Source organism: Periophthalmus magnuspinnatus, chromosome 16 (assembly GCF_009829125.3).
Source record: "Periophthalmus magnuspinnatus isolate fPerMag1 chromosome 16, fPerMag1.2.pri, whole genome shotgun sequence".
Classification (NCBI taxonomy): Eukaryota; Metazoa; Chordata; class Actinopteri; order Gobiiformes; family Gobiidae; genus Periophthalmus; species Periophthalmus magnuspinnatus.
Genome location: NC_047141.1, coordinates 28900538 through 28914420, shown reverse-complemented (window position 1 = coordinate 28914420; position 13883 = coordinate 28900538). Strand labels below are relative to the sequence as shown.

The following is a 13883-nucleotide window of genomic DNA, read 5'->3' as shown; positions in this document are numbered from 1 at the left end:
TAAATGAGGGAGAAGGAGAAGGGGAGTACAGGGGGAGTCAGCAGCTGGAGAGGGGGAGGCCGCCGCGTGTTCAAACCACGTGGCCTGGCTCCGCGCGCTCAAACCACGTGGCCTGGCTCCGCGTGCTCACCGGAAGTAATAACTCAACTGTCCAAACCAAAATGTCTGCCCCCGGTGAAGACGACGCGTTTGCCGAGGATCAAGCCGCGATGGAGGAGATGGGAGATGCTGTTAGCGACGATGATGAGGGGGTCGAGATGGAGGACGGGGATGCGGAGGAAGGGGCCGAGGATAAGAAGGTTTACGTGCCCGGAATGGAGCCGCTTGCGCCGGGGGAAGAGCTGGAGATGGACCGCTCAGCTTACCGCATGTACCACGAGTGTCAAACGGGTAAACTATGGCAAAACAAGCGGGCAGAGGGGGATATAAAGCATGGATCTATTATATTTCCATGTTTTAAAGGCAATGTCTGTACTCAAATGTCAGTAATCCGTTACTCTAGTAGTAGTAATAAGCACGTCATTAATATCTATTGCTTATAAGCTCAAATTTGTAAACATGCAGGCTTGATTCTTTTGACAAGCTTTGTGAGACAGTATCAAAACATATGATAAACATTTTTTAGAAGTTTGGGTAATTACACATAATTTATAAAGCATTTTAAGTCATTTTTATGCTGTAATTTAGCTTCAAGGATGCAATCTGTGATCAGTGTCAGTACATCTCATTTTCATTTACTTCTTTTAATACAAAAATTGCACTAAATATCAAATAGCCAAATAATTACTAGAAAGTTCAAAGTAGTAAGCAAAAGTGCTGTTACTTCAAAATTCTCTTGCTCAAGTAGACGAAGTAGTATGCTTGTGGGTGTGACTACTTATTTTCTGTCAGATGTATGATTTCTTAAAAAAACAAAACATGTTTGACAACTGGTCTGTTTAAAGCCATTTTAACATTTTTGTGTGTGTACGTGCTTTAGGGGCTCCATGTCTGAGTTTTGATGTGCTTCGAGATAACGATGGAGATGGGAGAGAGCAGTATCCTCTGTCTATGCTTCTCTGCGCAGGGACACAAGCAGATTCAGCCATTGCCAACAGGTCTGTGTCTAGATATAAGTTTGGAGCATAGAAATGAAGCTTTGCGGCATGGTGTAAATAAGGCTCTGAGATTATTAGAAAAAGAGAGAAAAATGTTGTTGAGTCTTTTATGGGATGGATGACGTAGGCTTATATAAAATTGAATCTGTTTTGTTTTGGTTTTTATGATAGTGATAATTGAGAACATGTTCTTGCAGTCCATCTGAAATGTGTTAAAATGTGGCTCTGAAGGTCTTGGTTGAAATTCAAGTATCAAATAAAAAAAGAGAGTGTAATATTAAGAAAATTTAGAAAATCTCACTTTCCATCATGTCCCAGTGGGAGGAGGTCTCAGGGCAGACCCAGGATACGCTGGGGGGACTATGTTTGTTAGCTGGCCTGGAGGAGCTGGAGGAAGTGTCTGGGGTGGGGGAAGTGTAGGAGTCCCTGCTTAGACAGCTGCCCCTGTTCCGGCCGTGGATAAGTGGAAGAAGATGGATAGCACTTTCTATCAGTCAATCAATATAACTTTATTTATCCTCTAGGGGCAATTTATACTTGTACCATGTTTGTTTTAATTGTATTTTACATCATTTTGGCAGTTTTCTCATAATTGTGTATATAGTAAATATTGTGTATACTCAGCTTTAAAATGTACAAGTGTTTCCTTATTATCTTGTCGGAAATTAATCACCCACTTCTACACATTATTCTAAAGAAACATTTTCATTTTAGGTTGCTGGTCATGAGAATGCACAATCTTCACGGCACAGAAAAAGACTCGGGTGAAGAGGAAAGTAGTGATGAAGACAGTGATGAAGATGAGGAAGAAGAGCAGAAGAAGCCACATATGGAGCTGGCCATGTTACCGCACTATGGTGGCATCAACAGAATCAGGGTAAGTGTCTTATCCATTTAACCTGTCATGTAATTACACAAGGTTTGAAATACATGCAGCCATATACATTAATGTCTCATGCAGGATAGATACATTTGTGCATATGTAAGTTCAAGGAGTTATTTATGCAACTTCTGTTCAATGATGTTTCTGTACATTACAATGCTGGAAACATTTTCAAAGGTAGTGGTCTAACTTTGACATTGAAAGCCTTTCTACCATAGACCATTCTTGGAGGGATAACATGGCCCAGCACGTTATGTTATGAGATTTATTGACATACTGGATCTCTCTATTATGAACTACCTCAGTAATAAATTAAAGGTTCACACTGCGTAACCTTTCTTGCGGATAGTATATCACCTGTTTGTCTCCATGGAGTTGTTTAGAATGTATTCTTATCATCAGTGGTGTCTCCTCTCCACAGATCTGACCTGTTATTAGTCCTGTGGCACCACCTGCTTGTTTTTTTATAGAGATTGTTATGTTTAATGCCATACAGTGGGACATTTTATTCAAAGCGGCAACATCTCCATGGAAACAACTGGGTGGCAGATATGAACCCACCACCAGAAACGTTATGCAGCGCCCCTTTTAAAGATCTGTCATTATTGTGTCATTTTTCAAGTGTAATACAATTGACTTTTTGTAGGTGACTCGTTGTGGAGATGTTTCATTGGCCGCTTGTTGGTCAGAAAAGGGACAGGTGGGAATATTTGACCTTCAATCCCAGCTGGAGGCTGTGCATAATTCTGCAGCAATGACAACGTTTTTGAAGCAGCAGAAAGAGGCCAAAGCTCTGTTCAGTTTTTCTGGACACATGACTGAAGGCTTTGCTATTGACTGGTCTCCAACAGTGCCTGGTGAGTGTAACATGTAGCGTTTCTTTTTCACAAACTGTAAAAGCACATTTTAAGTATAACAAAACGTTTGTATAACCATTTTACTAGTATTTCAGTAGTATTTCAATTAATAAAATGTAGTGGCTTTATAGCAGCATTTTTATATCCTTTAGCAGGTAACTGTGGCTCTGTTCTCCTTCTGAGAGTTCACACTTCTGTGATTGGTTAAATCTGCCTGTCACTCACTGAGAGCATGACCAAGCTGACCATTTCGGGAAGTGGGTTTAGAAAAGTACCTTAGACTATAGAATACGTCTTGTGCGAGAGAATAAAGCTTCAATAAACAGAAAATAACATAATATAACAACGGCACTTAAATTAAAAATCTTCTTTTTGTGCAACATGAGTCTAGTGGTGTAGGCCGCAACACATATGTCAGACTGAATGCAGGACTCCGCTTTGTGAGATACATTTTCAGCTCTGGCATTTGGTGAAATGTCCTTCCAGACTTTCAGTTTCAGTTACATCTGCCCAGTTTAATAAAGCCTATTGTAGGCTTGACAACTCATTTTGGAGTACAATATATTGCTGAACGACATGTAGACGATAAACAATATATTGAATGCCATGACACAACTCCACAGCAGGATTTCCCCCCCAAAAAATATTTTAAACCTACAGTATTGTTAATAAACATGCAACAAAACTCTCATGCGGCCCAGTATGCAGCACCTCACCAGTCGAGCTCTGGATTGTCCATTCACTCTTCTATTTTTAACTAAACTTTTGTCTTAAACTTTTAAATCATGTTCTGGAGCTCTGGCATTGCCCTTCACTGAAATGTTTCAAGAGATATCTGTGGAGAACTGACAAAAAGACTATTTTTGACCTAATGTTCTAAGAGTCCACTTTTACAAGGATTCTGAGGTCAATGCTTTCAGGGACGACGATTCGTCACTAAAATGGAAGAAAAAAACAACTAACAAAAAACATGAGCTGTAGAGGGTTGATTAAATGACTTCTATGACTCATCAAGTATTTCATGTATTTATTGCAGCTCAAGTCTTATTATAGTATAGAAAAACAACAAAAATGCCCCTACTAATGCAAAGAAAAAGTACCCATGATAAAAATTGACCCAAAACATAATTGTTCCATTTGTCACTTATTGAATAATAAGTTGATATATTGTAGTAAGTATTATAGTAATTTGTATTTTCATTTTAAACTCATTGTCTACGCCTGTTTTAGGGCGCCTTGTGAGTGGAGACTGCAAAAAGAACATCCACGTTTGGGAGCCACAGGAAGGAGGCGGGTCCTGGAAGATCGACCAGCGTCCGTTCAGCTCACACAGCAAGTCCGTGGAGGATCTGCAGTGGTCCCCCACAGAAGCCACGGTATGGCCAACTGCATTAGGAGTGGAAAACTGTTGAAATAATGGATCGCAACAGAACAACCCTTTGAAATGAAATGATCTTTTAAAGGTACACTATGTAACCTTTCTGGTCAGCCCTTTGACATCTGCCTAAAACATTTGCCTAAAATGTTCCACAGTAGGGCATTAAATGTCCTAAAACTCCTCCCGGCGATTCATTTTTTTGTCTTATCGCCCAGCATTATTAAGAAGAATGCATGTTTCTTAAGCTTTTTCTGTTGGAATTAATACACCTGTAATTGAATAAATGGAGGATAGTGCCATACTGTGGAACCTTTTGAGTGAAAACAAATATGTAACCTTGTAGTAATAGCTCTATGAGAAGAAGTCAGTTTTTACGGTTGACTCAGTTCAAAATGTCCCTCACCTTTTAACATAATGTGCTTTAAATGTCAGCACATGGCCAAATTAATACATCTCAGTCTCAATGTATTCTTTGTATCCTTAAACAAATGATTCTTTACCCAATTTTAAATAATTACAAAATGCCATTGATTTCAGTCTTAAAAAGCATTTGTTGGGTGTTTTGCTCAGTGTGCTACATGTTTGGGGATGAAAGAAGTAGGCCTGTCATGATAATTACTATATCAACTTATCGTTCAGTATTTGAATCCTGGAACAAAATTTTTGGGGTTGAGTATTTATCTTGTGTACAATTCCTTTGCATTTGGGGGAATATTTAGTCAATTTGTCTGCACTGTGATAAGATTTGAGCTGTAGAAGGTTGAATAAATAACTCTTTTCACTCAATATAGATACAAACTAATACTATAAGTGTTATTTATCTATTGCCCCTCATGTTCTTGTAACAAAAATGTACATTTAGGATAGTTTTTTAGGGGGTTGGTTAGTTTCAATATCCGTTATAGTCTATATTTTTTCAGCAATATGTTGTGCTTCAAAATTTATTACAGTGACAGATCTAGAAAGAAGCCAGTCGTAGAAGAGGGAGTGCAGTGCAGACGTTTAAATGACATTACTGATATAGTTTTGAGTCAATTTCAGAGACAAAAATTATGATCAAATTAACAAAAAGTCTAGACACTTTGTGCACATTCATATTGTGTCATCTGGGCTCCTGCATGGACTAGTCCCAAAACCACCAGGGACAGTAGGTTGTGCAACATACTGCCATTTATAGGGAAATGTAAATCAATCATGTTTTTTGTCCTCATGGAACCTTGTATAAGTGAACTGAATCTATAGTTTGTTTGTTTGTTGTGTTTGTCGATGCCCTTCTTTTATCAGACTTTAGCCTTGGGTTACAGCTGAACCCATACAAAGAGCCATTTCAGTTGAACAACAAAAAATATGTTGTTAGATTGCACATTTGTTTTGCAGCTAAACGGAAACTCAGCTAAATTAGCCTCAAGGACATTACACATATAAATACAAGACGAATGATAATGGGGCTTTGAAGCTCGTCCCAGTCAAATTTAAATCGCAGTTGGCAATTTACAAAGGCTGCAGTTTTTCAAGTACCATAATTTCCTCCACAAACAACACACTGAAAAAAACAGTGTGATTCTTGTGTTAGTTTGTGAGCTCATATTTGAGTCTTTTTCTCAATTTTTCTGGATGTTTTTAAAATGTGAACTTCAAACATTATTAAAACATAAATAGCTAATTTAATCTACTCACTACGCTTGTCAAAAATCATAACAATTACTGTAGATATTTTTTCCCAAATAGTGATAATACTATTTTTGGTGCACTGTTTCAGGTTTTCGCGTCTTGTTCTGTGGACCAGTCGATTCGTGTCTGGGATATTCGTGCTCCTCCAAACTCGATGCTCTCGGCCAATGAAGCGCACTCGTCAGACATTAATGTAATCAGCTGGAACAGGAGTGAACCCTTTCTCTTGTCTGGAGGAGACGATGGGCTCCTCAAAGTCTGGGACCTGCGACAATTTAAGGTACAAACCAGATCATAGTAAACAGCAACGAATTTACTGTCCAACTCTCTCAAATCCCTTTAGACTGGTTCTGATATAATTATACTCTAGTTTCTTATTGACAGACCATTGTTTTTTTTAATCATACCTTGACCGTCATGTGTTGTTGCTCTGATGTGTGGGGTCAGCTGATAGAAACATCACGTGACATTTCTGTTCAGAGACCTGTCTGTAAGAAACTATAATATTACTAACTGCCCTGTCGAGTCTATATATTTGTAATAAGTGTTGTGATTGTGAAGGGGATAAAAATATGAATTATACAGAAATGAATGATCAGATAATACATTTTATGGCATTTTTTCAGATAAAAACTGAAAAACATGACTAATTTCTTAACTTTTCATACACTAATCTATGTTTTTTACCTTGTTTAAAGAAACCCCACCACATGCTAAATCAATACCAGATATTAAACTAGTTTCAATACTCGTTTGAACTAGTTATACTGAAAAACGTACATAAAAAACACAGTATTGGACCTTCTCTGACCAGTTTTATATTGGTTTTAATCTATAACGGAACCATATAGTGTAAAAGATAACACTGAAGAAACTACCATTGCCATCATTTTATTCATTTTTTTATTTATTTAATTGGCAATCGAAATTGGTCTTTTCCTTAGCTGCATGTACACATATAATCAATGTACATTTTATACAGAATGTTTTTAATGACTGTATTGTGTCCACTTATGTAACAGTAATGGTTCACGCCCATTGAGATGACATGAAATAACAATAGATTTTTTTAACCACAGACTGGACGTCCTGTGGCCAACTTTAAACAGCACAGCGCCCCCATCACTTCAGTAGAGTGGAGCCCTATAGACTCCAGTGTTTTCGCCGCCGCCGGAGCTGATGACGTCGTCAGCCAATGGGATCTGTCCGTGGAGTCATGTGACGTAGGAGCCCAAGTGGACGGGGTGAAGGGCCTCCCGCCTCAGCTCCTATTCCTGCACCAGGGTCAGAAAGAGATTAAGGAAGTCCACTGGCACCCACAACTACCAGGTGTTCTGATTTCCACAGCGCTGTCGGGCTTCAACGTGTTCCGGACAATATCTGTGTAGAGAAGAGCGCTTGAGTATATAACCACTGTACTCATGAACGGACAAAACTGAATGTATCAATATTTTTTGGTTCATTCTCTTGGCAATAAGCAATCAACATCTTTCCAATATATTAAATTGTCATATTATTTGAATTTCCCTATTTGTGTGTGACAACAACAATGGTAACATGGACTCAACATGTTCAAGACAGTTTAAGTATACAAACTGAGAAGTATTAACTACAATAGTATTTTTGAATTATGCCAAGAATGGCTGTATCCTCAAATCCTACAGAAATGTCAATGTATGTCTGCATTGTTCATGTTTTCTTCTAGTGCTCTTAGAAGGAAGCAAAAAGGTGTTTAAACATCACCTTGTATGATTGCTTTATAAGTCATCTACTTAAACAGGTTTGTAATTGTTTTCTGAGATCGGTGACTCATACACTTAGTATTGAAAATTTACATAACTAAAGATGTGGCTATTTAATCTTGTAGAGTAGACATCAAAATGCTACTAAGACATGCTGATGACATTTCTTCTGTTCTTCAACAAGGTTTGTGTTGCCATTTCAGTTTAAAGGGCCCATATTATGCTGTTTTCTGATCTTATAATTTTTCTTCATCACAAAACGCACCTGGAGGTTTGTTTTGTTTTAATCACAAATCCTGTATATTTAGGCTGTGCTCTTCTCTCAAACTGTTCCACCTTGTGATGTTAGGCTCCATTGTATTTTTAAACTCCATACACCTTCACAATAATCATTTATCATTTCACACCTAGAATTTTCCATTTCTACTGAAGAAAAGGTGAAAGATAGCTGTTAAAATCCATCTTGTGTGTGAAAGAAACAAAACACAACTTCAGGTATGTTTTTGAGCAGGTGACGACATTCTAACAAGGTTTAAAGTTCTCAAGAGTCAATTTTGCATAATATAGGACCTTTTATGGAGTTTTATACCCATAATATGCCCTGCACAGGTAACATAATGCAAAAAAATAAACCCTACTTTGTAAATCCACATTTTGTTTAATTGAAGTCATTTTAATAACTTGTCAAAATGCATGTTAACAGTTTATCTGTCAGGGGATGGCTGCTGTGTGGAGTTGAAAGGATTAGGCCTGTAAGGGAAATTTTCACTCACAACACAAAGATTTTACACGTATAATAAAGATTTATTTCCAAAACAAGACAAAATGAACAGCATGTCTATATCCAAATAAAATGTTATTCATTTAACATTGCCAGATAAATACAGTTTCAACATCTGTTTGCAAAATATGAAACATTGATAAAGACAGAAATCATTCTTGTTTCTATCAATAGATGCTCTTAGGTTTGCTTTATAGCTCTGAAGAAGAACCAGGTAATTGACACTAGTAAAACTTTGGGTGCGTTCACACTTGTGCTGCTTTGGGCTCAGTTTGAGTCTTAATGTGGATTTTGTTTGGTCCTGGTTTAGTCCAGGTTTAGTGTCTTTCTTGTTTTGATTGTGCAAGTATGAACGCACCCTAAATTATGTCATTTCAACTCACAAACCTAGCATGAAGTTTTATCTGCACTTAATCTAGTTAGATCCCAGTTTAGTTCTGATGTAGACTTGGTTTGGTCCTGCTCTAGTTTAAGTCCAGGGTTAGTTCAGGTTGAGTCCAGGTATAGTTCCCACTTTAGCCCTGATGTAGACTTGGTTTGGTCCCGTAGTACTGGTTTTGCCCTGATCTAGTCCAGGTTTAGTCCCAGTTAAGTCATCATTTTGAAGTGGCGTAATTCACATTTGGTCAATGTTTAACAATTGCTTGATGTAATGATTACATTTAAAAAACAAAGACATAGTACAAAACAACACAAATAGGCATGAAGATCTGGGTAAAGTACAGGCTAACAGCTCTGAGCTCATTTTAAGGCACATAATAAATTCTTTCAGCACTTTCAGATAAAAAAAAAAAAAAAAAAACCATAATTAAAAATAAGGCTTGAGAGGATGTCCACTGAGCAACATTTCAAGAAATATGACATCTTTAAAAGTGCTAACCTTTCACTGTAAAAATGTAATGTATGTGTTTTGGGGCTTTGGCAAAGAAAACAATGTTGTTTTTCCAGTTAAGTAGCATTATCTCTAAACTGAATAGCTTTTTTGAGTCAGCCCAGCTTGCATCAATGTTTTTCATAATAAACCTGACCTCCCACCTCAGGAGAGTGGTACACTGTGACACGGCATGAGTTATAAATGGCCTGAATTCAGAATCTTCTTTTGATTTGCTTATATTAATCTATCTATCTATCTATCTTGGTTACAGTTCCTGAACTTCTTCAAGAAATTGTAATGTGTATTAAATCTAATCCTAAAGTTGCACTTACGTTTTCTGGTGTAGAGTTGGCCACCTGCTTGTCTCATGAAAATGTTATTGCTCTGCCTGGAATGTTCCATAGTATGGTATTAAGCTTATCTATGTTTTTTTATTCCATTGAAGGTGGTTGTGTCAAGTCACCTGCTTGTCTCCGTGACGATTGCCAAGTTTCATTCCATTTGGTGGAACATTCCAGGAAAAATATCTTCATGGAGACAAGAAGGTTTCAGACTGTCGAAATAAATACGTACACAGTGTCAGTTTAATTCAAGATATTCTGAATTCAAGTCATTTTAACTCTTCCAGATATTTTTTGACAGTGCACTCTCCTAAATAACAGCAAAACATTGTGAAAACTCCTCTATCCTCTCCTATAGGCCTATTTCATCATCAAACTCATCTTCAAAAGTGTAGCCCTTTCCGACATCCTCCTCCTCTTCCTCCTCTGAGTCAGTTTCTGAATGGCAAATGTCCACCTTCCTCCTGTCCAGTGCAGTGACGCCCTCATACTCATACGAGCTGTGAGACGAAGCCGGACTGGGGGGCAGTTCTACATCTGTTCTTCCCATGACAACGCCCCTCTCCCTCTCGCTGTTTACCTTCGTGGAGCTAATGCACTCCATCTCATCTTCATCTTGAAAATTAAACCCCTGTCCCTCCTCTTCTTCGGACGCCTGTCGAATGATCTCCTCACGTTTGTCACTAAATCTAACTTTGGGTCGTAAAGCTTTTGCCCTGAAACTATTCCCATCTGGTATTCTGCTGTCTCCCACCACTCCATTCTCATCCAGCGATTTTCCGTTTAGCTCATTTCTCAAATCCATAGGCCTCTCCATGGCACCATTCGGCTGGTTTATTTCCACTGGCGAGACGCTACTTGTTGGACTAAACGCTTCCAATCCCAAACCGTCCATCACCCCTAAAACATCTCCCAGCATAGACGGACCGAGATCCAAGTCTAGGTCTAACGTGAATGAAGATACGGACTCTGAAAGCAAGCTCTCGTTGATATCCACGTGGTCAACATTCACTACGGGTTCATTTGTTGGAGGTGGAGGAGACATTTCTGAGTTTACCGTTTCTGATACACTTGGACTCGGGCCGATGGTGGACAGAAAAGAGGTGTCGCCAAAAGTGTCCCCGCCCCTCCCGATGTGCATCGTGTGGCGAAAGTCCCCGAGAGGAGCCGAGATCATGGTCGGGTCCAGCCGGGAGGCTCGAGATGATTTGTGAAGTGGCATTGCTGTGAAGAGAAGGGAATATTAAAATGAGAACATACAGAGCAGGGTTGAATGATCTGGGAAAATATCTAATTGAGATTTTTCTGACAAGTGTTGTAGTGGTTAAGATTTAATGTTTATAATTAATCCTCTTCCTCTTCAGAGTAGAGACAGACCGATATATTGGGCCGATATTTGGACTTTTTAGCATATTGACTATTGGCCTTAAATCTCCAGCACAGGATGATATGTTGTTTTGATCGATCTGCTGCCTAAAAATACACATGAAGCTTTACCTTAACACTTTAATACAAAGAAATAGCATATAAAATGTGATTACACTGTTTTATAGGTTATAAAATTCATATCAGTCGAGCTCTAGTTCAAAGTCCACTTTTTAAACACATCTAGAGGAACTGACAAAAACACTGAAAGATGAACTGACAGACTAATACACGAAGCAGTTACTCATGCAAAACAAGCAGGGTATTTTGTGGTTTGGTGAGGAAATGATTGTACCTCAAACATTGTAGCCTTTGCTAATTGCGTCCCTTCAAATTTCGATTTGATTAGGATTATTCTTGCAGTCCGAAAACATAGGGCAGTGTAATCAAGATGGGGATTCACTAATCATTCATTTTCAAAGATCAGATTGGTGTTTTGAATCCTCTGTCATTAAAAGCATGTGGTTCATGCTTTTAATGACAGAGTTCAGATTTTTGAAGAACTTTGACACAAATAAGTCTGTCTTGTTTATGTTCATTATATTAAAATTGAACTTAGATATAGACAGTCTTTATTGATCCACAAGGGGAACTATTTTGGACACAGTAGCGACACACATCACAGTAAAACATAATAATAAAGAGCAAAAATATAAATGGTAATAAACACAATTTGCATTTGTTTTAATAACACAAATCGAGCAATAGGAGGAAAGTAAATATGACACATTTTTTGACATATTGCCAGAGTATATCAGTTTTCCCATTGACGTTTATGGTGCCAATTGCGACTCTTGCCTTATAACTACAGAGGTAGAAATGTCAGTTAAACACAGGCTTGGGTGTGATGAAAAATCAGCGCGGTTACCATAGAAATTGACAATACAAAGGTAATGTCAACTATAAACAGAAAGCTGAAACCCATGAATACTTATGTGCATGTAACGTCTGTGGTGCTTTTTTTATGTTTTTCAAAATAGTCAAAGTGTTTACATTGTAATTTTATTCTCTCCCCACACTACCCCTAAGTCAATTCCTTAGCAACAGCTGCCATGGTGCTGAATGACAGAAAAGTGGCTGACAATCTGCACCAATGGCTTCAATCAAAACAAATAAGTACTTTCTATCATTACCGTGTGCAGTCCAGCTGGTGTTATACTAATGTTACTTCCTCAAAAACATACATTTATTATGAATCTGTCTGCATCTTCAAAGTTCAAAACACTCTGTTCCACCTTGTGATGTCATGAAGTGGTAGTTTTCAAGTTAGCATCTACCTTTTACCTTTAGTTCAGCAGAGACTGGCAATTCTAGGGTTGAAATTACAGTATCGAAATGATTCTAGTGAAGGTGTATGTAGTTAAAAAACACAGAGAGGCACTTCCTGTATTACCACATGACATCACAAAGTGGAACAGAGTGTTTTCTGTTTGAGAGAAGGACTCAGCGTAAATATGTGTGTTAAACATGATTAATAACATATAATATAGATGAAAAACTCGCATAATATGGGCCCTTTAAGACTGTCATGTGGAAAATTTAATTATGGGAGCCAAACATAGTCACTTCTATTTATTACAACCTGATACATGTGGCAACAGTACACATCCCCAGATCTAATGTTAATATTGAGCAACACTGTGAGAAACCAGTGTACTTTTTGGCACTGTAACATACTGAAGGACCATGCTGGGACTTGCACATGTAAGAGACTCATGCAACGTTAGCACATACTTTTCTCTGGCCTCAGGGGTGTGGGGGAGACAAAAACACTGCAACTTTCTCTCAGAAATGAAATCAAACCCTCCACTACCCTAAAGGCTACAGTTTTACTTTAAATGTCCTAACAAGAAGATAAGGAGTCTAAGGAAGCCTACCTACATCTATGAAGTTATAATCAGGAAAACTGTGTTGTTTATAAAGTAGGATATAAGTGCATCTATTAAACATTTGACTTGGAAAGATAAAGAGTTCATTAACAGCATCAAAACATCTCTTCCATATGGCCTGCATGTGTTGACCTGTAGGGCTGGAGAGAGCACCCAGTTTCACAGTAAGTTACATGGTTAAATAAAGGGGTGTGTGTACTCTGTAGGCCTACCAAAACTTACAAGGGATTTAACAGAACTAATAGTAAACAAACACATGTATAAAACTGGCTATAAATGAACACTGTAACCCTGTAGACACGCGCGTATTTGGAGTTATTATGAAAGTATAACAACTCCCCAAGTCATTTCATTCACCTGAACCAATCCCCAAAACATCCAATCAGTATAAAAACTTACTTCAGTATTCTTTAAGTAGGGTTATCTTGGACTCCTTTGCGGTATCCGACTTTTTCATCTGCCTTTCTGGTGTCGCTCGCCTTTGCTGCGCTCCTTCCTCGCTTTGGCTTGTGTGAGTTTTTTTCTTTGGCGTTTTTTTTTTTTCCAAAGGGATGGGCTCGGACCGAGGAAGTGACGCGCAGTTATTGGGGAGAGATGTAGGATCAAAGTTCTTCTGGTATGTTCTCAATCTTTGCCTTTGAGAAGAAACAACACTACATAGGATACTTCACAGCTGGGGGACTTTTCATTTTTCCAAAAGTTAAAGTCAGTCAGTTTGTATTCACTACCACAGTTTAAAGCCACAGTGTGTAACTTCTAGGCAAACAATATACAAAAATATAAGCACTTGCTGTTTTTTGTTGTTGTGGTTGTTGTTGTTGTTTTAAAAGTGTACTAAATGGGCTTGCATCTCCATAAACCTGAGTTGTTGTTTTTTTTATTTGGCCTGAAGTTTGGTCTCCTCCTGCTTATCTCCATGGAAATGTTATGTTCCTTTGGCTATAA

The 13883-nt window shown here is 38.2% G+C and overlaps 2 protein-coding genes across 2 annotated transcripts; one reads left to right on the top strand and one right to left on the bottom strand.

Moving 5' to 3' along the window:
* Positions 1-123: 123 nt before the first annotated feature.
* Positions 124-8770, top strand: grwd1 (glutamate-rich WD repeat containing 1). Its single transcript, XM_033981108.2, has 7 exons — positions 124-390; positions 980-1097; positions 1812-1974; positions 2627-2837; positions 4068-4213; positions 5975-6166; positions 6966-8770. The coding sequence occupies exons 1-7, from the start codon at positions 162-164 to the stop codon at positions 7272-7274; spliced, it is 1368 nt and encodes a 455-aa protein (XP_033836999.1). The 5' UTR covers positions 124-161; the 3' UTR covers positions 7275-8770.
* An 899-nt stretch (positions 8771-9669) lies between these two features.
* cdc42ep5 (CDC42 effector protein (Rho GTPase binding) 5) lies at positions 9670-13456 on the bottom strand. Its single transcript, XM_033981109.2, has 2 exons — positions 13338-13456; positions 9670-10848 (listed from the first exon to the last, which is right to left on the bottom strand). The coding sequence occupies exon 2, from the start codon at positions 10844-10846 to the stop codon at positions 9977-9979; it is 870 nt and encodes a 289-aa protein (XP_033837000.1). The 5' UTR covers positions 10847-10848; positions 13338-13456; the 3' UTR covers positions 9670-9976.
* Between the last annotated feature and the right edge of the window lie 427 nt (positions 13457-13883).

What these genes read in the sequence shown, in the direction of transcription:
- grwd1 (XM_033981108.2), top strand. Translation starts at nt 162, where the DNA reads ATGTCTGCCCCCGGTGAAGACGACGCGTTTGCCGAGGATCAAGCCGCG. An exon ending in GTACCACGAGTGTCAAACGG is followed by an intron (nt 391 to 979) that starts GTAAACTATGGC and finishes TACGTGCTTTAG; the next exon opens with GGGCTCCATGTCTGAGTTTT. An exon ending in GTGGCATCAACAGAATCAGG is followed by an intron (nt 1,975 to 2,626) that starts GTAAGTGTCTTA and finishes GACTTTTTGTAG; the next exon opens with GTGACTCGTTGTGGAGATGT.
- cdc42ep5 (XM_033981109.2), bottom strand. Translation starts at nt 10,846, where the DNA reads ATGCCACTTCACAAATCATCTCGAGCCTCCCGGCTGGACCCGACCATG.